At 39.6% G+C, this 27,619-nt stretch overlaps 1 protein-coding gene across 2 annotated transcripts; it reads right to left on the reverse strand.

Annotated features, from left to right (window-relative positions):
* Nucleotides 1-5,639: 5,639 nt before the first annotated feature.
* kpna5 (karyopherin alpha 5 (importin alpha 6)) lies at nucleotides 5,640-20,000 on the reverse strand. Of its 2 annotated transcripts, XM_042489690.1 has the most exons (15): nucleotides 19,880-20,000; nucleotides 19,505-19,611; nucleotides 17,900-18,042; nucleotides 17,326-17,427; nucleotides 17,123-17,222; nucleotides 16,306-16,400; nucleotides 15,957-16,088; nucleotides 14,021-14,109; nucleotides 13,846-13,945; nucleotides 13,094-13,257; nucleotides 10,714-10,792; nucleotides 10,490-10,615; nucleotides 10,276-10,403; nucleotides 8,928-9,106; nucleotides 5,640-7,606 (listed from the first exon to the last, which is right to left on the reverse strand). In XM_042489690.1, the coding sequence occupies exons 3-15, from the start codon at nucleotides 18,026-18,028 to the stop codon at nucleotides 7,419-7,421; spliced, it is 1,611 nt and encodes a 536-aa protein (XP_042345624.1). In that variant the 5' UTR covers nucleotides 18,029-18,042; nucleotides 19,505-19,611; nucleotides 19,880-20,000; the 3' UTR covers nucleotides 5,640-7,418. The 2 variants fall into 2 exon arrangements, with proteins under 2 accessions (XP_042345624.1, XP_042345623.1); XM_042489689.1 differs by lacking the exon at nucleotides 19,505-19,611.
* Between the last annotated feature and the right edge of the window lie 7,619 nt (nucleotides 20,001-27,619).

Below are 27,619 nucleotides of genomic sequence, written 5' to 3' on the forward strand. Positions count from 1 at the left end.
ATAGTTTTAATTATATTAGATGCATGAGATGTACATTTATTCATTCACCCTCTGATACAGCGGATGGAGATCAGTGGGATTTTTTCGTGCTGATGAAAACACTGAAACATTACATCGTCCACTGAGCAAACCTGCAGAAGCTGCAGGCGAAACGTGTTGCTCGCTCTGAATAAAGTCACAGTAAAGTCCTTCAGTGTGCCATGGTCGATTTTGGTTTTTCACTTCATATATTCCTGCTACCAACCAGCACCTGACGATCACTGAAACATTGCATTTGAAAAATTCAACAGTACCACGTCATATCAAAACAGTGTGCTTGTCCTGTAAAGCAATATTTATGCTAGGCAGAGGATGAGCCTTTTGTCATTCTTAAAATGCAAGACCTATTTTTTCCCAGCGTTGCTGTGTCTGGGAAACCTCGCTCAGACTGCTGCCCCTGAGACCCCGCCCAGATAAGCGGATGCAAATTAATGGATGGTCATGAAGATTATTTAATCACATCATGCAGGCATAAAACAAAATAGTTATTTAATCCTTTATCAACTGGGTTAACATCATTTTTCTTGTGCTGCGTTCAGGCACATTTCACAAGCATTTACAGCTCTGAAACCCAAGGAAACTGGTTTGATTTCTTTTGAAAACACGGGGGGAAATGGCAATGAGCAACTTGGCAAGAAATGTCCTGCAATCTGAAGAAAATAACGTGAAAATTAGCTGTATGCGATTATTAAATATGATCAAAAACTAAAGATAATTGTCCAGAAAACTATATTCATAATTCTAATTATTATATATTTAAATTTATGTTACAGAAAAAATAGAATTTTTTTATTTTAATTTATATTTCTCTTAAGGTTATTTTGTTGTTGTTGGTGTTTTTACTTTCCTTTTATGTTGCTTAATTTCCGGTAATTTCCTTGAGACTTTTTACTAATTTCATGCTAATGTTTGGGCCATTTCTTGTTAAATAGCCTGTTGCCTTCTTTCTGTGCTTGAAAGAAGTCAAGTTAATTTGCTCAAATTTCAAAGGTTTAATGAGGTGCTTCATAGACATAGACATTCAAATGACATTTAAGTCAATGAATCCATTTCATTTTCTTTGCATGAAATGAATGGTGGTCAGCGTGTTGAGAGGGTAAACAGCCTGAGGTGCTGCTTGTCATCAAGTTTCATCCACTGTGAAAGTCCCCAGCTCAACTTGTCAGTCTGGTTGTGCAATCAAAAAGTAAGAAGACAGAAAGGGAGAGGGAGACAACTTTAAATATTAGACGGCAGCCCAGCTTGCCTTTGGAACAATCTCCCACTCTCTGTTAGATCAGCCTTTCTCTAAGCTCTTTAAAACTCCAAACCGACCTTTATTCTTTAGCGTTTGTGTCCACTGGAATTTTGCTCTCCTGTTAATTCAGTTGACTGTTATAGTTGTACCTATATTTTACATTCACATTCTTTTATTTCTTATATATTTTGGTGTTCTTTTACAACTGTAAAGCACTTTGGTCAACTTATTGAAATGTTTTTTTATGTATTAGTAAACTTAGATTTAAACTTAATCTAAACCCTTTTCTGTTTGTAAACAACCTGGTTCTCTTAATAGGTGTGTGTTCATAAAAAGAATGCTGCACTGTAACAGGATATCAATGAGCTGACATTCCACAGCTGGATAATCTCTTGTCACTCATACTAAGGCTATAATTATGTTTCACAATAAACAGCCTGACAGAGAGTCCTGCTGTTTGGTCTGAGATGTAGAGATGTCAGAAGTTGGTCGCAAAACATCCTAAAATGCTTTATGACCTCTTTTTAATACACAATACTTTACTGTAAGTACTATCTTATCTTAGTGTATATGCTTATTTCGCATTCATTCAATAAAAATGAATGAGTCACATAATGTCAGTTCACATGCACTTTTTTGTTTATTTTTGGTTTATAATGCATTTGGTAGTAGTGTGCGTGTGTGTCCAAAGCTAATCTCACAAACTACTGGACCAATCAGCCTCATATTTAGTGTGCACATTTATGACGGTGTGTTTAAGGGCCTCCGATGGTTGGTGATAGGATAATATTCTGTGATGAAATTGAGGAGCAGAGACACCAGTTGAAGCTTCAATCAGGAAACGGTTATTATGAGCACAAGTCAACACAGGAACGAGGGAAACATGCAAGTGGCCGTTCAACAACAAACAGAGAAAAGACAGTGGTATTTATGCAGTTGTCATGATGTATATGGTCGGGATCAAATTCTAACATGTCAGAACCTAAGGTTCTTTTGAGAAGTGAGGAATGTGTTTGTGTTACTAAATTTGCTGGCACTGGTCCATCTCAGGTATCTATGGTCAACTTGCAGGCACTAAGGCTTCACTATATATGGGTAGTTCTTTACTTGAAGTAGACATAGAGTCTCAAGCTAACTATGGGGGATAACTATGAAGCTGCCTTGATTGCAGAGTGAGATGCAAGACAGGTGTGCTCCTCTGAGTCCAGCGGAAAAAGGTGGCCACACCTCCACACACACACACACACAGAGAGAGAGAGAGAGAGAAGGGACAAAGGGAGGGGAAAACACAGAAGACAGGAAAAACACAGGCAGAAACAAAGAACTACAAAACTTCACAGCCAGGGCCGTGACAAACATAAGCCACTAAAGAGAAACTTTTGGGTCACAGGGTGCTTTAGTTGTTTTAAATGGGAAATTCACGAAAGAAAACTCATGCCTTCATTTCATGCCTCATACATAGGGCAAGGCTGGCTCGTGATCCACAAGCCAAGATTTTCTGTTCTGTTGTTTGAATAAATCCTTTATTCCATCAGTGTGCTCTCTGTCAATGATATATTCTAGTAATAACATGGCTGTGTTTCAGGTTCGTAATAATGCAGTTATACATGTGAGTTAAGGATTAAATACATTCTTACCAGGTTCAAACTAGGCCAACATGTCCTTACTTAAAATATTATAAAGCATCTGGAAAGGTCATTGAGTCTAACCTTCTAATAAAACAATCAATTCTTCAGCAATAATTAATAAATAATAACTACATTAAAAAAACATTAAATGTCATGATTTTCCTTGAGTGTGTGTGCAGGGGCAGGTCTTGAAATGTTTGAACAGGGGGCCTATTTGGAAAACAGTTAGGTAGTTATTGCACTCAAATTTAAGGCCTTGGTACTAGGAGATAAGAAACTGTATATTTTTAAACATTTTTGCAGTGTAAAAATGCCAAATACACTTCATGCACTGTGATAAGACATAATATAAATAAAAACTACCATGCTTGAATGTGCTTCTTTGACCCAGATTTTTGCTCTCTTTTTCCCTTTACACTGGGGCAAAGGATGGCCTGACATAAACTGAGCACTCTGAACACTGAGGGGTTAGCCTCTTCTTTACTGCCATCAGTGAAATTGTGCCATGCACGATTCATCATTTTAATAAGGTTGTATGACCCAGAATATGCTGTCACTAGCAGATGATTCAATATTAGGGCATACAGTCAGACTTTAGGTGCTCGTACCAACTGCTTTCATTGGAAAAGGTTAACTGTACTGGAGACAGCAAGTACTGTAACATATGAGATAAAATAAGAAAAGCCCTTTTTCTCAGAGAAGAAAATCAGTTGTTGCTGCAATACAGGGACAGAAATACATAAAGTAAAAAAAAATAAATAAAAAAAAAAAAAAAAAATATATAATATATATATATATATATATATATATATATATATGATAAATAATAATTATAATAATTGTAATTAATATTATTTATTCATTCAGCCATTCATTGTCCGTAACCTCTTGTCCTCTTTAGGGTGGCTGGAGCCTATCCTAGCTGTCACTGGGTGAGAAATGGGGTAAAGCCTGGACAGGCCAGACTATGGCAAGACTATTATTATTATCATTATTATTATCATTATTATTATTATTATTATTATTATTATTATTACAGGGATACTGTGAATCCTAACAGTGTGCTTTTCTTGATTTTTTAGTTCTTTAAGATTGTGTCTCTTTGTTTTCTGTGTGTAAAAGTATGTCTTTACTTATGCTGCTGCCTGTCTTGGCCCTTGAAAGAGATTGTAATCTCAATGGGACTCTTCTGGTTAGATAAATGTTAAATTAAAAATGAAATTTAAAAAACAAGGCCAACAGACTCCATATTCACACTATCTATAACCCTAGCAGGCTCTCCAATCACCTGCAACCTGCTGAACATTAAGTACTTATATTCCTTGATAAAATAGTCTGTTCCAGTCAGATAAAGGTTGTCCGCTCTCAGCCTCAGAAAAAAGGTCAGTTGTCATCAACCCCAAATCTGTGTTCACACCACTGACCATGTGATGCTCTGGTGTAGGAGTTTACACAGAATGTACTGCCAAGGCAGACATGACCTGTTGCAGTGCAGCAGAACACAAAACCAATATTTATTGTGAACTCTGGTGCCCCGAGGTGTCGGAAATCTTCTCAGACTGGAGCAGGAGTCAGAGAGGTGTCCTAGTTCCACCTGAGGTGACAAATCCAGTTTGGCAGGATCCTCTGAGTTGATTTATGGTTTATGACTAAATGAATCACTCATTGGGACTTTCCCCTCTCTTTGCTTCACGGATGCTGTTCAAGTGATAATTGTAGAAGTGGGACTTTCGCCACTCCCTTAATGCTGAACTGCAGCCATGTTGCTGTTGGAATTTGCTGTCATTACTCAGCAGCTGTCTTTACAGCAATATTCTTTTCCTTACAATAAATGCTACTCTTTTACTGGGATGGTACAAAAAATAACATTAATTCATTCTTCCTTGTACTTGTAAAGTACAAAATCACTGATTGAGCAGCAGTCAAGTTTCTCTTACAGTCTGTGAACACAAGGATGCTTCACACACATCTTCCCCCCAGCAGCACCGAAGATCCCTAACATCAGTGCAGTTTCACCAACTCAGTATCTGACCAAATGTCTCCTCCTCTGTTTCTGTTGTTGCAGAACCTTATGATGTCCAATTGGACGTGTGAATCTTAACCGTATAAATTGTTTAGTTGACTTTTGACATTGACTCTCAATATCTAATCAGTTCATTCTCCAAGTGGATGTTTGTGCCAATTTGAAGAAACTCCCCCAAGGTATTCTTAAGATATTACACTCACAAGACTGAGGCGGGTGCAAGGTCAGTAACCTTGACATTTGACCATGAAAATCTAATCCGTCCATCCTTGAGTCAAATTGAACATTTGTGTCAAATTTGAAAAAGTTCCCTCAAGTTCTTCCTGAGATATTGCATTCACAAGAAGAGGAACAAGGTCGCAGAGACTTTTGAGCTATTACCACCAAAATCTAATCAGTTCAACCTTGAGTCCAAGTGGTTGTTTGTGGTAAATCTGAAGAAATTCGCTCAAGGCGTTCTTGAAATATCATGTTCACAACAATGGACAGACAGACAATCTGAAAATATAATGCCTCAGGCCTCGGCTATTGCCAGGCATAAAAATACATATCAATCATACTATATAATATACCGATACTGAAAATGATGTAAAGTAAATGTACTTGATTACTTTTCTTTGACAGCAAAACATTTACAGTCAACTCAACAGTAAATATGAAAATTAGAGTGAAAACAAAGGAAAAAAACAAACAGAAGCAGTACTGCAGTGTGTATGGTTTGTATCCAACAGATCCATTTATTAATTCTTGTTACACAATATAAGTTTGCACCGCCACAGAGAGGGGCGGGCATCATTACAGACAGCCTGACCCGTCTCTACTGTCAGACCTCTGTGATCCAGTCACTGTACATCTGCTTGAGCTCCAACACGCAACTTCTACTGAGAGCCACAACAACACCGCAAAGTCATATCCAAACAGGAGAAAACTAAATCTAGTAAAACCTAAAAAAATGATAATCATACAAACCAGAAATATTAGAAAACTATACACGATTGAATGTGCTTGATGTCATTTCTGCATTACAAATAGCCTAGTTTCCATTTCACATAAATATAGATTGATTTCATGTTTGGTGCTTCACCAATTAATGTTGCTGTACTCAAATGTGCGTGTATCCAACTGTCAAATCACGGTTCAGCTGTAGAGCCAAGAAAAGGGAAAAAAAAAATACTGTTTCCATTTTAAGAATTCAGCCACAAAATCAGAACATGAAAAAATATAAATCAAAGCAGAAAAACTAAGAGAAAACAAACCTTTTCAAAATAAAACAGAAACTAAAGGGTGAACCCTGAAAAGGGTGCATCAGGGGGAAGCAGTGATGGACTGAAAATATCACAACTGCATATCAGCCAGAAAAAATAATTGCATCAAACCTCCTTATATACTTATATACTTTCTTTACGCTTTCATACACGTATATATAATATACAAACCCTCCACGTCAGGCGACTAATCCCATCAAATCAAGAAAATGATTGCAAGCAGGAAAAATAATTTAAGATATATTATGCTGCTAGTTCAGAGTGGCAAACTAGAAAACAACAAAAATCTCAGAACTAGCAGGATTGTTGTGCACCCTGCTTCATGTAACACAGAACGCAGCTGTCCTGCCCTGATACTGCTTTCTGAAATCAACCACATTTAAAATAAGCAGCGAAAACAACAGACAACACCGTTACACATTTCAGACTAACTCAGGCCATCTGACATAATCCAGAAAGCCGCCTCCTTCAATCTGAGCTGAGGGTGAAGGAGAGAAAGAAGAGCTTCTCCACTTCCCTCACAAGACAAATAAATAAGAGAACCCGTGTCTCCAGGTGCTCGTCAAGTCAAGAGAGGAGAGAGAGCCCGGAGAACACATACAGGTGCTTCAGACTTTATGTATGGCAACCTCTGGATGTACAGTGGTACTGTATGTAGAGTGTTTGACAGCTCCGCCACCTGACCCGCTGTCCGCAGTAAAAGATGCTTTCTCTGCTGAGTTCGGGGCGTTTTTGCCTTCCTTGCTTTCTTTCAGTTCCTTTTTCTCTGAAAACTGAAGAGGTAGTTTCACATTTGAAAAGGGATATGGATTATGATTTGTAACACAAATATCATTCATATCATTTTGAATGATAAAAAATATTATCACAGGAAGTCAAAGGAACGTCATACTGCAACACTAAAAAAAAAAAAAAAACAGAACACTTTCTTTAACATGAGTTGGCTTTCCATGGCATTGACACGGGACAGAGCCTCTCCATTCAGGCTCCCGCACGCTCAAAAAGCATCAATGAGCCAAACTCGCTCTCACTTTTGATCTCCATATTCACTACATCTCTGCTCTCCAGAGTCTGTGTGAGGCCACAGCACAAGTGAGAGTGTGTGGAGAAAGTGGCGGAGCTGGCCCTGCAGAGACCATGTGAGGTCCCAGGAGAGTCAGTGGGCAGCTGTCTCCGGCAGAGGTTTAGAGAGCAGGAAGAAGAAGGGGCAGTGGAGATGGGCTGGGTTAGAGCTGGAAGCCCTCCATGGGCCCTTCCTGTTGCTGGAAGACGAACTGGCCTTGACTCTGGTCCACCTGTGGAGCCAGGCTGGCATCCTCCTCCTCCACACCAAAGTAGTGTTCGATCAGGTCGAAGGCCTTCTGGTAGATCTCCTGGTTCTCGTGGCTCTGCAGGAACTCGATTTTATCCAGTCCTGAAAGAGTGAACCGACACACACACTCATTCTGTTTCTATATAACACTTTACAAAACCACATTTAACTAATATATGAACACATCACTTCTGTTTTTGCTCCCATTTTTTAACAGGTTCATATTCAAGATCAAAGACTTTTTATGCACACAAAAGACTCCAATTTTGGTCCCATATTTGTTAAAATCATTGCTAATGAGCACTTCTACTTTTACAAGATAATCCATCCACCTGACAGGTGTGCCACATATATCCAGTGGGTACAGCCAGGTGAGCTGCTGATGGCGGCTGCTTCCTAGTGTATGTTAACAGACCAGATGTTGTATTTGTGTTCTTGTAGCAGGCAAATGGTTGGTTATTAGCTTCACTGCAGTTCATATTACACAACTGTCAGAGTGGTCAGATGGCTGTACTAGTCACACTGCACAACTTGCTGTCTTGTAATCTGAAGTCTTGAAGTCATTGTTTTCAACGTACATGACTGACCAGGGACAGGAGGACACACACTACAACATCTTTCAGCAGAAGGAATCCCTGATGTGTATGTCATGGGATGTGCAGGTCGAACCACAACCAGGAGTTGGGAGTGCTGGACAGACAATATCCCCAGAAAGCACTGAAGCACGGCTCATCTTGAGCTTTAATCTGTGTCTTGTGCACTAACTGGCTGCAGTTTACTGTAAAATCCCTGACAGGTCTGGATATTTAGCATGCTAGATATCTGGGGAGCATCAGTTCACAAAAAGTGCTCGAACACCAATTTGTGATCGCTATAACAACGCCGACTTGCCTCTGGTGTTATATCTGAGAGTTCCAAGAACTGTTGAGCAGAAAATCTGGGCTAACATTGTGTAGCGTGAGCTAGACATTAGTAATAACTCATGTAAGTATGTAGGAAGTGGTTTTCTGCTGTCCTTTGCAGATTATGCCGCATTAACAATATCAAGTGGGAGTGGAAAACGTTTGAAGATATCAAACCTCAGGTTTTATGTACTTTGGGTGCTAAGGAGGTTTGTTTCTACACTTTTTCTGGTTCTGTTAAGTTTTATATAAAAGAAATGATCAGTGATATCCTTTAAAAACACTGATCATTTCAGTGATTAGATTTTTCCTAATGGTAAAAACACTTCAGAACATTCAGTGTAGTGAACATTGAGCTGTTACATTATGTTATCTCAGCACGTCTCAACCTGAGCTCAGTGTATTAAAAGCTGAGTGTAAGTGTAAGTCCCAGCTGTCTAAGGAGTTGCTGTAGGTGTGTGTGTGTAAGTGATTGATTTTGTGCAGCGTTAGCATATGTGTTGTGTGATGTGTTGCAGTACCGTAAGCCTCCTCTATGAGAGCACAGTACGGGTTGATGCCTGTTCCGTTCTGCTTGGCCTCCTGTTCTCCCAGTCTGAGGATGTTCTCCAGACCATTGAGGGACACCTGCACGATCTTTGAGTCCATCACTGTCAGCAGGTCACACATGGGTTTGATGGCATTCAAAGACACCAAATACCTGTTTACATTGAGACAAATAGTGATCACATTAAGACGCTTTCTATTGACAGTGAGGGAAGAGAGAGAAACCTGCAAACGAAGGAGAATCACAGAACACTCTTGATGAATCATCTGTGGCAGGTCTGTAGGATGGCTTTATGGACACATTAAGGAAGTTGGTGTGCTTTTCTATGACAGGGTTCCCACACATTTTTACCAATTCATTTTCAAAACTTTTCCATAACATTTTAGCCCATTTCCATCACTTCAATTAAGTAGTTTAAAACAGGTAGGCAGAGAAGGCATAGGGGCATGATGAGGCTCTTCCCCTGTGTGCTATGCCCTATGACAGGCACTGTAGCTAAAATGTAGCATGGAAAATAGACCTGAATGTCTTTCTAACTACACATACAGTAGACACACAGCTGTAATTTTATCTGGCCTGGCTGTGGCAGGCTTGAAATATGTACTGATGCTGTTGAATAGCCTTTCTGTAGTCTAGATGTTTCTTCCCCTTAACACAGTGGCACCCCCACGAGGGAGCTGGGGCCCCTTCTGGTACACTAAACAAACTGGAGAGGTTCCAGGATGGCACCAATGCTCGCCATGCTGTAGGACTTGCCCAGCTTCTCTAAAATTATCACGAGCAGAAATGAGAGAGTGGTGAACCTGGGGATGTTGAGGGAGCAAGCCTCGTCCTTTTTTGGGATGGGAATGATGGTGGAGGTTTTCTATGGAGGTGGGACCACCACCTTGGTCCAGTGAGTACTGATATAGCTGGAGGAGGACCCCGCTGAACAAGCACAGTGCTTGAGGCTACAGATGCCGTCAAGTTTGGCAGCTTAGAGCACGTTCGGTCCGTCCTGTTTTTGGAGGCCAAGTGTGGTGGGTAGTACGAGGCTATGTTTGAGCTCTGGTGTTTCAGATGCCACGTCAGGCCTCTCGAAGCTGGTGTGAAACTTGTTTTGTTTGTTAGTTTTTAATTCTCTGACATGCTGCCTTGTTGCTGGTTGCTATGCTGAAACTTCTGCTCGGTCTTATTGTTGCACTGAGTTTGAGCCTGGCTCATGTCCTTCTTCTGTGGACCTGTTTTTTCTTCCCTTCCTCCTGATGTTCCCTGTTATCCATGGGGGAAAAGTCTAATTCTCAGTGTTTGTCCTCCCCTTGGCATGTTGGAGACAAAAATACCTTATCTGTGCAGGAGTGCCCCCAGAGGTGGCATTAGTAATAGCCCATGCTGCCTCCTTCCTTGTGCGAAACTCAGCCTTCTGAAGGATCTCAATCAGGACTGGAAAGATGTTGGCATCAATCACATTCTGACAAGACAAGAAATGTTGTCAGCTCCACAGAACAGCAGACATTCTTCGTTGGACACAGTGAATGCAGCTGCAGCAGCCTTTACCTGAATCTGAGCTCTGTTTCCTGCTGTAATGTTGGACACAGTCCAGCACGCCTCCTTCTTGATGGACTCCTTGGGACTGCTGAGGAGGTGGAGTAAACATGGCAGTGCTGAGCAGTTCAAGATTACCTGAGATGGCAAGCATACATACAGACATGTAATACTGTATATGATCCCTTACAAAGAAATGACTGAAGAAAGAACGTGATCTTTGAGTGAGCCTCTACCTGAGTCTGGATGTCATCTCCTGTTACAATGTTGCCCACAGCACGCAGAGCAGGAGAAACAACCTTATAGTCACTGTGCCTGTTCAAAAGATAGAGAAACATTCACACAGAGTACACCCATGAGATTACAGCTAAAGCTAATGATGGTGAAAATTTTCTCCTGAAATTCAGTTCCTTAGAAGCTCAAAGTCTCACGCCAAAATTTCGAGAAAAAGAAATGGTTACCTGTCCTCTGCAAGAACTGACTCAAAACAACTAAAGTCTGTTCAGTTTAGGGCCTCTGCACTGACAAGAACAGTGGAAATCAATTAACACCAGTAATTTAAATTCAAGTCTCACCTAACCCCTTTCCTCAGGAAACCTAATATGAAAACTTGTTAAAAAATCATATTAGGACTTCTTGGTAATGTTTTTCTTTCAATATTAGTGACTGAATATTGACCACCTTCTCACATTTTCAACAGCATTTAAAAGTATTCAACCCTGTTTGTGAAACTAAATGTGACACTGGAAGTTATTGAGAAAAATAAATAAATTTAAAGGCTGTGCTTGACTCAGCATTACGACAGTCAAATTAGTTGGCTTTTTAATACAAATATTTGACAATTCCTTTTTTTTCATATAAAGTTTTTTAAGTTTGAACGGGGCTGAGCAGGACATTCAGTGTTACAGCTGCATTCATGCAATACAGTAAACAAGCTAACAGTGCTAATGATGCATCAGCAGTGTGCTGCAACATTTTTTGCCAACACTAAAAATCAAACAAAATTCAGTATATCGTATTAAGGTGCTGTGAGCTGTAAATTCGCCACTTCTCAGCTGAGGAGAGAAGATGATGATTTCTCGGAGCCTTACGATGCAGAGTCTCTCCTCCTCTGCTGCTGCCTCTGTCTATGCAGCAGCCTCTACCAAGGGAAAAGTGATCACTCTGCTCCAAAATCTGTTGACCAAAACATCCACAGAAGCACACTGCACAGCGCACTGACGAGCAGAAAACAAGACAAAACGACTGCTCGGCTTGAAGATAACTCAATTGACTGAGGGGTCTCCGACTGATGATTCGAATCTCTGACTTTCAGGGGGCAGCCCTAGATTTTTTTCAGTAAATATGATATAAATTATATATAATATAATATAATAAATAAAAAATGCTCTGAATTTCCAAATGAAGAGGTTTGTACGGAGTGCCCTGTGATACATTTAGATATAAAATTTGCAGTTACTTTGAAGTTATTAAAAACCTGCCACTCTTTGTTACTAAAATATTTAAGTAAACTAAATGAACTATAATTTAGCAATAAAAATAAGTCTGCCATGTCATAGGACCAATTAATTACAATTTTCAAATCATTTTCACTAATATTGGTGAGTCAGAATTAAGATATTAAAAAAACATTGGTTTTGTGTTATTTAAACAGTAATCCACTGATGACCCCGCAGTCAGCCCCCAGCAGTTAAATGGAGGGATGAGAGGTGGGCTCATTGTCCTCCTACTGCCAAAATCAGGTGAAACATTCAGCTGGGTCCAGAGGGAATGTCTGTCAGATATCCAACTTAAAACTAGTTTTGCAGTGGTTCGCTTGGCCGCAGTGTTGACAGTGCTGCTGTTGTGCTGTGCCACTGTATCCCGTCTGTCAGTGCACTGTCAGCATCCTCTTTTCATGCTGACATTATCAGTTATTAGTTTTTCAATGCTTAACAAAGTAAATGCAACCTGAGATTGTACGAAAAATGTCAATTACGAGTCTATATTCAATGCATGCCATTGCAGCTGTATCAAGTTAGATGCAGCAGTGCATGTACAGCTGACAATTAAGAGCACAACTCAAAGTTGATGTGCACTACTGTGCATATGCACATGATGCACACTGGTGAAAGAGTGTCCTCTTTCATTGCTAATGGTCTTGTTTGCTAATGTGCGTGTTTTATTGTATATTGTATTGGGTTGTATATAAAACTGGGATAGCAGTTTATATTGTATCTGGTTGTATATAAAATTTGGGATGGCATTTCTATAGAATGTAAATGTATATATAGAGGTAGGAATAAATAAGTATGTACTTCCTATTCCTTTTCGTACATGTAATATCTAAGTTTTAGTGGTTTGAGCATTTATTTATTGAGATTGATGTATAGATTTTGCAAAGGTCTTCTTTTTTTATTTTTTTGTTTTTGTTCACTGCATTCGGACATACAGCTTGGCTGCTTTTATTTTTGTCTTTTTTTTTCCTTTTAAATTTTCAAAATTAAGATTTATTCATTCATAATTCGAACTCTGCAACACCTGGTCATGTGTGGTCACATGCATGTCAGACTGATATTTTGACAGTTGTGCTTGGCGTGTCCATGCTCCTATAACGTGGACCTGTCAGCTTCTTACATGAGCAGCTCCACCAGCCTGCGGCAGACCCCCGAGTCAATGACCGTCTGGATCTTCTCATTAGGCCCGTCAGACAGGTAGGACAGAGCCCAGCAAGCATCAGCCAGCACATCTGGATCACTACTGAACAGGAGCCTGGCGAGCACGCTGAGACAAGGAGACACCTGATACATACCAGAGACACAGACAACAAAGGTCAGTTTTACCCTTTGAAACCTGGACTGATATCACTTTTCTTGTGGTGCGTTCAGACATTTTTCCTCTTTAAACCCTGAACAAATTTGTTTTATCTTTCAAAAACATGGGAAAAAAGACAATGAGCAACTTGGTAAGGATTTTCCTGCAAATGGCAAGAAATTAGTAGAATGTAATTTTTTTAAAAAGCTTAACAAAAATGTGTATTTATAATTATTATGGTTATATTTTTAAAAAGGTTTTACGGAATTATTATACTTTTGATGTTTTTTCTTCTTTGATTTTATTTTATCATTATTTTTACTTTCCCGCTTAATGTTACTGTTTCATTTTGTTTTCTTGTACTTTTTACCATTTTCTTGCTTATTTCTGAGTCTTTTTTTCCATAAGCTGCTCATTGCCTTCTCCCAATGTTTTTGAGAGAAACCAAGCAAATCTGCCCAGGTTTCAAAGGGTTGATAGCAGTGCTGAAGGAACAGTTTACACATTAACGCTGCAAGCAGAAACCAGACAAATGGGCTCCAGTATTCCACTTTAGTTCTGATGCATTAACTCACCTTGGCAAAATCCGGTGGTGGGTTCTTCCCTCGGCACAAGTTGGACAGAGCCCACACTGCATTGCGGGTTGTTGTGAGACGCTTAGATTTAGCGAGCAGCCTGGACATGACAACACGAGACCCAGCTGTTATGACATGTTTGACACAGTGAGACACAAAGAGAAAAAACACTTACTGTTGTAGAAAGGGCAGGATGCCACAGTTGAGCACATAGTCTCTGCACTCAGCATTATCTCCTGCTATGTTCCCCAGCGCCCACACCGCCTGAAACAAATCACACAGTCAACACACATAAGTGATCCACTTGGTGGGTTACAATTAACCCTCAAACTGCGCTAAGTGAAAATGTGAATACAAAATCAACCTAATGGAAACACAGCAATTAAAAAAAACCCTCCCATTTATTGCAAAAATCGTTTTTATGCTTGCATGAGGTGATATTTCAGGCGATTCGAAAAAGCCATATCTCGCAAAACTGCAATGGGAAGACTTTTTTTGCTTTTATTAATTACATGATGTGCAACATCAAGTGGCGGTAATGAGACCTTATGGGTGCCAACCACCAAAGAAGAAGAAGAAGAAGAAGAAGAAGAAGAATAAGAAGAAGAAGAAGAAGAAGAAGAAGAAGAAGAAGAAGAAGAAGAAGAAGAAGAAGGAGAAGAAGAAGAAGAAGAAGAAGAAGAAGAAGAAGAAGAAGAAGAAGAGGAGGAAGAACAAAGTCATACGAAATTCTACAAAAAATGGCTCAGTATGTGTGGACTGAGGAAGAGAACGAGATCTTCTTAACTCTGATACGAGACAAAGAAATTACCTAGATATTAGATTGGTATTGTTGAGTGGCTGCAATAGAAATAAAATGGTCAATGTTTTGAACTTCCATTGCGTTGCTTCTTGAAAGAAGTTGCATAACATCAACCAATGGAAACGCAGTCATCTCACAATTGTGTTGTATCGAAATTTTGAAAATATCGAGCGAGTTTGCACAAATATGTAATGGAAACCCAGCTAGTGACAATGTGCTACACCAGGGAGTTCACTTTTAGGACTGTTTGGTTATGATGTGACTCCTTACATCTCAAAACTCCTGATCCTGACAAGAGGACTGCAAACGAAGTAGATATAAAATTACATACATTTCTGCAACTGTGTAAGCCATTTCTTCCCTCAAATGTAATGTTTCAGTTCAAGAATTTTATATGACAGCCTAAAGATGGCGAGTAAAGAGGGTAAAATGGATTAAGTCCTCTATCAAGGTATGTGAAATTTTATATTGTGACACCAATACGTGTAAGCCTTTTTCACTACAGAAACTTAATAACCCATTACTTCAGGTGTGTTCATTGTCACGGGCTTTTTGTTTGTTTTCGTTGTACTTCCCCATTTTGGTGAGTTCTGGAGCCTTGTCACTTGACACTGCTATCCAAGTTCAGGTACTCTCAAGGCAAATAACACAGTAAACATAGCAATAAATAACACAGGACATGTGTTTCAATTCGTGTCTCCCTCATCAATCTGTACTCAATATGTTTGTAAAATTGTTACGAACAAAAACTGAAGTATCACATTGACGTAATTTTTGTGACCCTTTTATATGACACTTGAAATTTTGCTCAGGTTCCCTCTATTTCTCTTTATTGAGATTTTTTTTTCCACCATGATTGAAGTTAACCTTTGGTAACTTTAATTAATTAACAATGATAAGGCACACATCTGTCTATACGAGGCTCACCTCTGAGTAAAGGGTTTCCTACACATTCATCCATTACCCGTATCCCACCAAAATCCACACATGAACGCAGGTTTTTCAAACACAAGTAAGCTTGTTAAATATAGGCGATAGACTATTCCCACTGCCTGTGAACACACCGCACGAGCACACGAGTCTGCCTTTCTGTCAGCTTTTGTGTGTGTGCAGGTTGTCTGGTTGGTGTCTGTGTGACATAACAGACAGGCAGGAGAAGATTATTGTTCTAACTCTAACATTTTATTACAGCTTGGCCACGGGTCCCGATAAGATGGTGTTTTGGTCCAGACCCGGACCGAGGTCCGCCAGTTGGTGATGCCTGGTCTATAAGAACTAACTTCTAATTTGTTGTCTTGTGGGTTCTCACCTGTTCCTGGACGTCCTCGTACTCAGAGTTCAGCAGCTCAATGAAAATGGGAACAGCTCCTGTTTCAATCACCACTTTGGTGTGCAGAAAGGTACCTGAGGCGATGTTGGTTAGTGCCCAGGCTGCCTCAAACTGTTACAAACACACAGAATACAGAACAAAATGCTGTCTCAGTCACTTCATGTTATGCTGTATATTATGTTCTATGCTGCTTAAGTGACACTGAGAAATTAAAAACAATCACTTTGACTGGGGCATGTTTTTCTCTGGAAGAATGTTTAAGAATATCTTTTTAAACTTTGACATTAGGCATGGAAACAGGCTCTGTGCTGTGTGTTGAAGCTCTCACCTGAAGAGTGCAGTTTTCACTCCTCTTCAGGAACTCCACAAAACGATTCACAACACCAGCGGTGGAAATGACATCATCTATGGGGGGGTTGGGCTCTGCACAGAACAACATTGAATGTAACCTGATTTAAAGAATCACAGGTTTAAAAGTAGGTAGCGTGTCTGATCAACTCATGTGCAAAGAGATTAGAAGTCCATGCACTTATGTGTTCGGTGGAAAGTGTGCATTTGAGTGGATATGAAGTATGAACAGTAATGTGATATTGACACAACCCCTTACACTACTCTGTATTAAAGTTAAGTGATTCCACATGAAACCTTGAACCTGTGTTTAGTTCATAAACCCAGTCTTTGTGTATTCCTTAAAAATCTTAAGTTTTCTTGCTTGCGTCTATTTTTCATTACTGTCATGTAAACAGTTTCATGTTTTGTGTTCATCCTTCCAGTTTTATCTCTATTAGGTTAATTATTGATAGAGTGGTACTAAGGAAAAACTACTCCAAAAAACCCTTCTTAAGTTACTTAAAACCTTAAAACCTAAAAACAGCATAGTTTTATTCTCATTGCCTTCTGTTTTTAATGAATATATGTAAAAAATATCTAAACACAAAAAAAATCTAAAATTTGCTGAAATGCAACATGCATCATGATGTTTTAGAAAAGTGCTGCTTGCTTTGAAATCAGGTATTTTAGAGTGCAACAATCCCCAGAAAAGTCTGCAAAATCCTGGACAGTCAGAATAAAGGTCTGAAAGATGACTATTTAAACTTCAGTTCAAACAAATGATGTAAATGTGAATTCACAAATGCAACACAAACCTTTGGACAGTAATTTTCTAAATTTCTGTGTAGCAATGAGCTGCTGGTCAGGGTCTTCAGAGAAGATCATCTGAATCATATCTGGAGTTATGACCCCATCCTACACAAATATCAGGATAAGATTAGAAAATTAGAAGATCACAGCTAGCACAGGTCTAGAAAAAAAGAGTGAGCACAAAACTCAACATTAAACGAACACTTACACCTGCAACAGGTACTGTGGAGCTGATGTCTGGATCCTGGATTGGACATTCCAGCATGGATTCATCATTTGAAGGTACACACACATTTCTCCTCTTGAACAGCTGTGGGCACAGAGTCATCAGCTGTTTATATATTTGGCACCTTGGCCTGATGAAATGATTTCAACAGTGGTTTGTAATCGAGATCAATAAAGCACTGAATTACAAAACAGCCAGTGTTAAGTATTTTGAGACTTTCTGACACTTGGATAAATACAAGTAGTTTCATTTAAATACAAAGAGATCATTATGACTAAATCTGCAGATGTCACTTTTCAAGTAGAAAATTAAAAACAGCAGTAATCTGTCTGATATGCTACTGTAATACTTGTAAAGTTCACAAATTATAAAAAATGTCGTACTGTTAATGTTTTGAGATGACTGCTAAAAGTACTGAGTTCAAAACACCAACAGTGGGAGGAAATTTGGTTTCAATAACAAAATCAGGAGGTCTTGTTTTAATACACTGTTTAATACACTGAATTTGTTGTGGCAGAGGTTTTGGTGACGTGTTTCAACATGCGACAGTGTTAACCTGCTCCTCTCTCTTCTGTTTGCGGAGCTGGATTCCCTCCTCCTCTCTCCTCCTCCTCATCTCCTGAGGATTCAACGCTTTGTTCTTATAGCTCTTCATCCTGTAGTTGTCCTTCCCTGGACTCGCCATTGTGTCTGCTCAGTCTGAATAAAGAACAGCCAGTTAAAAATCAGGTGCATTTACTCATAATATGCAAACATCATTGTAGATCAAGGATCTATGACTCTGTGACATTTGGTTCTAGGATGCAAAACTTTAATATTAAACATTATTTAAAGTAATTTAAACTTTGTGTAACAGGGCACGTTGACTGAGTATAGCAAAGCTCTGTCAACAGCCACACTAAAAATATAAAAATGATACAGAGAGCCAACACACACATAGCTCTGTTACAGGCATGTATGGGGCAATTATTACTGAAAACGGTCTCAGCAGTACTATATAAAGTACAAATACAACACTAAGTGAGATGAACATGAGTCCAATAGTTATATGATACACCGAACAACATGCATCATGAGCCTATTCAAAGCTGTCCTTCATGGATCAGGTCTAATTCAAGGTTTGAAGCATTAGCCAATCGCAGCCCTGAGGAAATTAATCAAAGTTCTAGAGAAGCAAAGATGGCAATCTTGAAACTATGACTTTTTACATAAATAAATGCATGTTTGTCTGGCAGAGAAGATCAGCCGATTTTATATCAAACTCAGTGTATTTGAAAGTATATGAATATGCTTAAAAACTGTACTTAATTTCAAATATGTAATAATGATAATGATATTGGGGGGTTTTTTCAAGCTTTTTTCTTCTCTCTGTAATACACTTTTCACTAGCTTTTCTAGGAACAGCTTCTACTACTACTACTACTACTACTACTAATTTCTTGCAATCTGTGGAACATTACTCACAATGTTGCTCATTGCCTTTTCACCCCATATTTTAGAAATACATGGCATCACTTTGCCTTGGGTTCAAACTTTCAAATGCTTGTGATAGGCATCTGAAAGCAGCTTTAGAAAAGGGATGTCACTCCAAGCTTCAAATGGTTATGACAATACGGTTAAGTTAATTGTAACATTTAAAGCGTATAATACAGCAAGGACTGGGCTCAATGTGGATCCCTGCCGCCCTTTAATCGACCCTCAGTCACATCCATCTCTAGGCTGTCTGACAAGCAACCCTGCAACCCATTCAAGCTGAGTGAGGATAATAATACAGAAAAATGAAAACAAATTGATTTACTGGCTATTGATAACTCTCGTAAAATGGAGATGGATGTTGTCTAAACGAGAGGCTAACGTTACAACACTGAAACCAAAGTTATGAGGTGAGATGGTGCCATGATTGATTCTCCACTTACACTCGTATGGATTTCAATACGATACCATCAGAATATTTACGAATAATTAAGGATCTCTGACATGCAGCACAACTTGAAAATAAGTATTTACTTATGGCACTATTATACTATTGTATGGCGTTAGTCCTTTCATTTGAAGAGTTAGTAGGATTGAACACTATAACAGAAAACTGACTGAAGTAGTTGGGAGATGTCTCCGGTGTATGCTGTGTTACGCAGCTGAATAACAGCTGTTTCATCCTTACCGTTACCGGTGGGAGGTCGCAGCAAACTCCCCTCCAAAAGCTACCTTAGCTACCGTAAGCTGTAGCCACCGCCGCACACAGCTTACAGAGTCCGACCTGCACCGAACCTGTTCAAATCGAACGTTAAGCTATGTGAGCACATCTGATGCTAATGTATCCAGCTACACTTTGATTGACCGAGCTTTTGTCAGATTTCTCCGTGCAACAAAACAACATGTTTTCGTCTCATTCTTGGTTAGTTACTAAACTAGCATTGCGGCTAACTCCTTAGCTAACGCTGCGTTGCGTCAGTTCTATCGTGTAGCCTGCGTCTTCAGCTGCAGTGACAACAGCGTCAGTTCATGCAACACTCCCGTAACACTAATTCTTACCTACCAAAGGTCTTACGGTAATGCACTTGGAGATGCGTTGGTGTGCTTAGAAGCTACAACCTTTTCTGCAGTCCCTCTCTTTCCGGGAGCAAAATGGCGTCCTGTTAAAACTTTCCCAGCAGGCCCCTTGCGTCAACAACCTACACCACTTCCGTCAGCTTAGTGCACTACAATAAAGCATGGATCTATTAAAGGCCCCCAGGAAGTGCGCCACCCTCTGAAGCAAAATTTACATAGTGGCCGAAAGTGGAACTACAGCGTCACGTGGTGCACACTGGCCCAGAAAGACTTTTCCCCATTTGCTTAACAATGGGAAAGAGACCTCCTTAAATCACTGGATAATTGTTCCGCGCTGCTCTCTGACAACCGGTTGTTTGAATACAGACCGCAGACTGTATATACAGTCTCTGATACAGACACGGTAAAACGTCAATATTACAAGCTTTACAGCTAACAGCGTATGGATGTGTTGTAAAAATAAATGAATGTAAAAATGATGAATTATAATTCAGGAAGCCTGTGCTGTGTCAGGGACTCCAAGAGTTACATGCACGTTCACGCGGTAGAGTCCCGCGGGTCCTATGTTCGTTCATTTTATGTCTGGAGAAATACCGAATTCCAAATCTTGATTCGGAAAATGGCGCATTTTACGTCATTAGGACTTAATGTTTTTTTGATAATGGCTTTTTAAAAAATGCGTTCTGAAAAGTCAACATCAATGTCAAAAAAATTATCCAGTGATTTAAGGAGGTCTCTTTCCCAATGTTAAGCAAATTGGCCAGTGTGCATCACCTGCTGCTGTAGTTCCACTTTCGACCACTATGTACATTTTGCGTCAGAGGGTGGCGCACTTCCTGGGGGCCTGGCTTCATGCGCCACTTAGCAGCTCCCATAGAAATGAATGAGGCCCCGCCGCCACAGCTGTATCCAGATTTATAATAGATCCATGATCTATTATAAATAAAGCGGCTCTGCATCATGCTCTGCATCATGCTCTGCGTCAGCTAGCTTCGTCTTCTGTAGTTTTTCGAATCCAAATGTTGTATTGCCATCAGCTAGTGCACGAAATGGTTCTACATCCAGCACTGACTTCACATACTCAGTAAAATAACAGCAATCACCTCCCCCCATTTCACAGTCCTCTATCAGTTCTTTATTTTCCAAGTCCTAAAGAAAGACTTAACGAGTAGGGTATAGCTGCAGAAGAGGAGTCAGGACTGCCTAGTTTTTTGCCACAGCATCACTTCTATCTATCTTGCAGGGAGATAAATTGAACCCAAGAATGCACCGAAGGTAGTATTTAAAAAAAAAAAAAAAGTTAACAGGAACAATCAAAATGGCTGCTTTTCGAATTCAAACTCAGACAGTTTCGAACATAGACATATATACACAGACGCTGCATTAACTGTGTTGGCCCTTTTGTGCGATACATCAGCATGCCCACCACTGTCTAGTTCAGGACTCACAGTTTGGTACAACCTACAACCAAACAATTTCAAGCTGTTGCATTTATAGAAGTTATTTTTCCAGATGTCATTTAGACGTTGTTGATTTTTTTTTTTTGGTGTTTTTTTTTTTTTTTTTTTTTTGGCTAAATCTGGTCAGCATAACCTAGCCCCCAGAAAGACTTTAAAAACTGGTCTGACTTGGTCCTAATTTAGCCTAAAATTGAACGTTGACAGTTGGGCTGTGTTTAGAATATCTGACATTTATTTTATTTATTTTTTTATTCACACCATTAAAAACTGTTAGAAACTCAGTTTGGCTTGTAAAAATACCCAACAGAAGGGAATACAATAAATTACAATACTTTGATACTTGGTCCTAATTTAGCCCCACCCAAAAAAGTTTAAAATTGGTCTATGGTTACACCATCTGACTTGGTCCTTGTGTAGCCCAAAAATAGACATTAAAAACTGGGCTGTGTTTAGACTTTCTGTTTTTGTCCTAATTTAAATACAGCAGTGAAAATATGGTCTCATACAGCATATGTGGAAGTTTTCTGAACATTTTGATTGCTGTTTAAATACTTAGATGTAGAATAGAAATATACACACTGTAGCTATAGACATTCTTTGGATGACCACTATAGCTCCTTTTAGGTCAATTCCAATGTTATACATTTATATCCAGATGTGTGTGTGTTTTTTTTTAATGGGACAAATGTTAACTGCCCAGTAACTCAGACTAAGCCCCCCCCCCCCCACTGTGCATGTCTGTGAGAGAGGGATAGCGTCACAACTTCACAAACATGGTCATACCGGGCTATAGTTCGGCAGATTTTGAACGTTCTGACCCTTAACTTTCTGGAACTTTTTGGACCCTTAGCTCAGCCGACCCTTACCTTTTTGGAACTTTCTGGAACTTTCTGGATCGCTAACATTCTAAAGGAACCCTTCTCATTTGGTGAGAATTTCAGAAATCTTCCAACTTTTTTCGGTGTCATAGTTGTGGTTAAAAAAAAGGCAGAATTATTTTTTTCTTTTATATATATTACTGATGTATTTGAAGCTATCAGGATCAGTATCATTGACATGGGCGTGCTTGATGTGGTGCTGCGCCATGGTTAAGCTAAGGGTAGATAGCCACCTAACGAGCAAGAACGTAACTTTAAAGTAGCATTAGGGAATGGTGGAACAAAAGAAGGGAACTCTCTAAAAGAAGTGGGGTTTCACCTGGGGATGTTCACGTTCAGCGTGCCAAATGCTTGTTCCTGTCAGCTGGCGTTGAGAGCCTCTCCTCACTTGTTGGTTAGCCATAACCTAAAAAGTTGTTTGTGAACATAATATTTTCCATAACCCTTTTAATAAACTTAAAGGAGATCTCATGTCCAACTGTAACATCAAACAGAGATGATTTTATAATTTTTATGGTCATGTATTCACAAAGAAACACTCGGTTTTTAGAAGGTCCTCCACAAGGTAGGCTACTGTTATCATGCTATAGAACCAGAATCACTCTCAACTTCCATACACTCAACTGTAAATTAAACATTTATTGGTTCCCTTAAAATTGGTGACAAACTGATGTTGTATTTTTTTTTAAATTTAAGGTCAACCAATTTAACGTAAATGCTACCAAGCCTTTGTTTCCAAATGACACCTGTCTGTGTAAAGCTTCTTAACAGTTAGCTAATGTTAGCTGTTTTCATCAAAGCTGTTAAGGTGGTAGGGGAATAAGCCTCGTCATGAAGATATTATAAATATTGTGTTAAAGAAGCTTTTGCAAATTACATCGCTGGCTAACTAATTCAATAACATTAGCTAATGGAGGTTATTTTGGTGAGCAAGAAGGCTGAGGAATAAATGAATAATCATAATATCAATAGTATCAATAACATCAATACATAAATCAATAAAAGTCTTACAATAAAATTTAAAAAATAAACAATGGACACTGACAGAAACAAAACAAACAAACAAAAAATTCACACTCATATCACATCACAGGGTTTCACCAGATAAAATTTAGTGATAAAGAGTGTGTAGAGCAAGAGTGTAAAGTGTTGAGTTTAAATCCATCCAGTAAAGACTGAAAGAGGGGTGTGAACCTAAACATAATGGTTTATGGATAAAGAATCTCTCTATTAAATAAAAAAAAAAGTTCAAATCATTACAACAGATTGTATATTTAAGGGTAAAATCATGAGTGACATTACAGTTATTGAAAATATGAGAATTTAAATTAGACCAAAAATTCATTGTTATTTTACACTGAGAAAAAAGGATTAAAGTTTCATCAGCCTGCCCATAGAAAGAACATGAGTCTTCTGGTTGCAATGTAACATAAGCTGTTGTCAACATGTGATGGCAACAAGCTGTTCTAAGTGCAGGTCAATCACACTACATATATAAATATATATTTAAATGACACAGAAATTCACAGTCTTTTTAAACGGACATCTTGGACCAATGTTTTTTATTTCAGTCTGCAGATGAAATCTGTTATTGGCAATCTAGTGGCTGTAAGTACTGAAATTTCAGTGTACATGAGGATGCAAGCTGCATGGTCACTTAATTAGCCACACCTACAATCTAATGCTATCCAGTACAACAACAGCTCTGCACAAATTCTGCCTTAAAGGGGAACAACAGCCATTAGAAAAAAGAAGACATATTTATCGAACCACTTGCAGCTGCAATTCGGCAAAATAATAATATCAAAGGGATTCAAACAGCAAATGTGAACCATAAGATAAGCCTTTATGCTGATGATGTACTACTTTTCCTTCAAAATGCACAAGCCTCTCTCTCTGAGACAACAGCATTTATAGACAAATTTTCCTCTATTTCAGACTACTCTATTAATTGGAACAAATCAACAGTCCTACCTATAAACTCTAACTTCAAGGGTGGGTCAACCGCCCCACTACAATTGGGACACATTAGATACTTAGGTATCAACATTTCCGCCAGGCTGTCTGACCTGACACGGCTAAATCACATTCCCCTACTTAAAACAATAGAGGATGATCTCACTCGGTGGAGGAATCTGCCCATATCGCTTATGGGAAGAGTGGCAACAGTTAAAATGATGGTCCTGCCGAAAATAAATTCTATCTTCTTAATGGTTCCATCTCAACCCCCCCTCACTTGGTACAAATCATTAGACTCGAGCATTTCCAAATTTCTATGGAAAACTAAACCACCACGTATAAGTTTAAAAACTCTTCAAAAGGCTAAAGATCACGGTGGTTTGGAGCTACCAGATTTTTATAATTACTACCTTGCCAATAGACTACAATATATCTTAAAATGGATTACAAAAAGTCCACTAGCTCAAGCATGATTAGATACTGAACAGACATTTTGTAAAGAAACCCAAATCGCTGACCTGCCATTTATCAGTCCCATTATCAAAGGACATACCTGCTTCAAGAGCATTAATATTAGCACTTCTCTGACAGCCTGGTGGGAATTTCTTAAAATAAATAGGTCTTCACCCATGCCATGCAGACATACGCCCATCTGGAACAATCCCGATATCCTGCGAAATAAAAAAACAATAAACTTCACAACATGGTACGATAAAGGGATAAGACATCTGGAGCATATCCTCCAAGGCAGTAACTTCATTCCATTTAATGAGCTGGTAGCACTATATGGTATTAACAAGAACAAATTTCTGGAATATCTTCAACTTAAATCCATAATTCAGGCAAGGTTTAACCTTAGCCAATTGGATTTAGAGCTACCACCAATAATAACAGATTTTCTAAAGCTCTCGCCTCCAAAATTACTTTCCAAAATTAATTTATTATTATTTAAAACAGATCTAACAGTTTCTCTTCCAATCTCCAAATGGGAGAAAGATTTATCCATCAACACAGACCCAAATTTTTGGATGCAAATTTGTTCAAATACCTTCAAAATGACCCAATGCGCCAACTTACAACTCATACAGTACAAGGTTCTTCACAGAACACACTACACAGGACAAAGGATGTTCAAGATGGGCCTTACACATAGAAACGTCTGTTTGAACTGCACGGGTGGCCCATTAGATACGTATATGCATGTTGTTTGGCTTTGGATAGGCGGGTCGGTGCCTGCTGTGGCGTCTCGGGACAGGCGTGCCCCCGGGTGCTCCGAGGGATGGGCATGGGGGTGGGGGGGCATGTTGGGTGTCTGGGGATGGTGGGCCCCCTGCTTGGTCGGGCTGGCCGCCCGGGCGTGGGTGGGTCTATGATGTCCTGGCTCCGGGCCCCTGGCTGGGGGCTTGCTGTGCACGGGGGTTCGGTGTCCTCCTGGCCTGCTCCCGCATGGGTGGTGGGCCTCCTTCTCGGGTCCTCTGGTGGCTCCCTTGGGTCCTCTGGTGCGGCCCCTGGGCCGGTAGGCCTGACTCCCTGTTGGCCAGGTGGGGACAATGATGGGGGTAAGTTTCAGGGCCAGTCAGGAAGCTGGCCACATGGGGACAGCCCCCACTTCACCTCCTTGTCGACCCCCTATCCCATTACATCCCACCTCATAAGACACTAGGGCCTTGAGGGGTGGGACCAGTGGGGCCAGTGGGTGGGGCTGCATTATGGCGGCCTGGCCCTCCTCCCTGCTCTGGTCATTGCACCGCCCCTTAATTTTAATTGCACAGGAGACACTGAGGGCATGGGGGGCGGGTGGGGCATTTGGGAGACTCCGCCGGCTGGGGGGGTGTTGCCTCTGTGTTCCCTTGCTTGTTCCCCCTTGGGTGGGGCACGTGGCTGTCTCTGGTGGTGGATCTGTCATGTTCTGGGGGGCTGTTGGGTGCTCTGGTGGCTTGGGTCTTGGCCTGCTTGCCCCTGGGAGTTTGGGGGGTGTTGTTACGGCCCCCCCGTCAACTACAAACCACATCCAATGACAAACCCTCACACACACACACACACACACACACACACACACACACACACACACACAAAACACACACAGCACACAACTGTTATACAATCACACACGTACAACAGTTACAAATATGGATATTATCCATGTCAAGGTTATGTTGGGTAAGTATTTATGCAGTCTGGTTTTTTTTTGGGGGGGGGGGGGGGGTTCTTTTGTTTGTTTGTTTATTTTTTTATTATTATTATTTACTTTATTCTATTTTATTTTATTTTATTTTTTTTCCTCTAATTACTTATTTATTTTTTCTTTTTCTCTTTTTTTTACTCATTTCCTGCCTGTTTCCACCGTTAATACTGTTGTAAATACTTGCAGCTGTCATTATTGTAGTTAGCATTGTTGTCATCGTTTTCATTGTCGTTGTTGTTGTTATTGTTGCTGTTGTTTTTGTTGTCTCTTGTGTCTTCCCCTCCCCTCTGTGTCCCCCAACCTCTCTCTTTTCTCTCTCTCCCTATCCACTCTAAACGTTGTGCTGTCCGGTAGCCTTGCCAATAAATCTCAGTACGGACTGCAACAGGAAGAAGTATGTCAGACTCCTCCTTTGCAGAGCAAATCTGTTATGGCACCTCAAGGCATCCAGACCTCTCATACTGCATGCCTAAGCTGCCGAACAGGACAGGTTAAAAAAAAAAAAAAAAAAAAAAGAAGACAAAAAGATATTATTCAGGAGGCTATATAACATGATGGAAGAAATACTAGAACCTGCTCATGAACAGGCATATTGCCACGGCGTGCCAGGAAAGAAAAGACTTAAAAGGCATTGGATTAATTAATCTCAAAATAAGGCCTTAATTGGTATTAAAATGTTGTAAATAAATCTTTCCCATACAGTGGCAGCTCACCTGTAACCTGCTTGTGGATGATCTGGCAGTGGAGGCTACTACCCAAAAAATTAGTAATGGAATATGTTTTATGTTATTATTTTTTTATTTATTTTATTTATTTATTTATTTATTTATTTATTTTTTAACCTGTCCTGTCCATTAAAACAAATCACATTATTTTGTTTTAATGTTTTGTTTTTAGATATGTATTTAGTTTATATTGCCTTTTTGTTTTTGTGTTCAGCTGACGTGGTGGGGGGATACATGTACATAGAGTTTTAAATAGACACATTTTGTGTGTTATATTAATAAATGTTTAATAAGTACTTCTTTATCATTTGTTGTCTCATTTTGAAAGAAAAAAAACCCAACCTCATAATCAGCCATGAATTTAGGATTATGTATTTACTATGTTACAAATTTAGTATTTTATTGTCAGTAAATTTAGGTAAAACATAGCCATCACTTAGTCCGGTGCGACTGGGCCTTACGTCTGTGTTATGTTTTTGGCCGCTGTGCCATGACTATCCCTCTATATTACCTCAAAAT

Source organism: Plectropomus leopardus, chromosome 7 (assembly GCF_008729295.1).
Source record: "Plectropomus leopardus isolate mb chromosome 7, YSFRI_Pleo_2.0, whole genome shotgun sequence".
Taxonomy (NCBI): Eukaryota; Metazoa; Chordata; class Actinopteri; order Perciformes; family Serranidae; genus Plectropomus; species Plectropomus leopardus.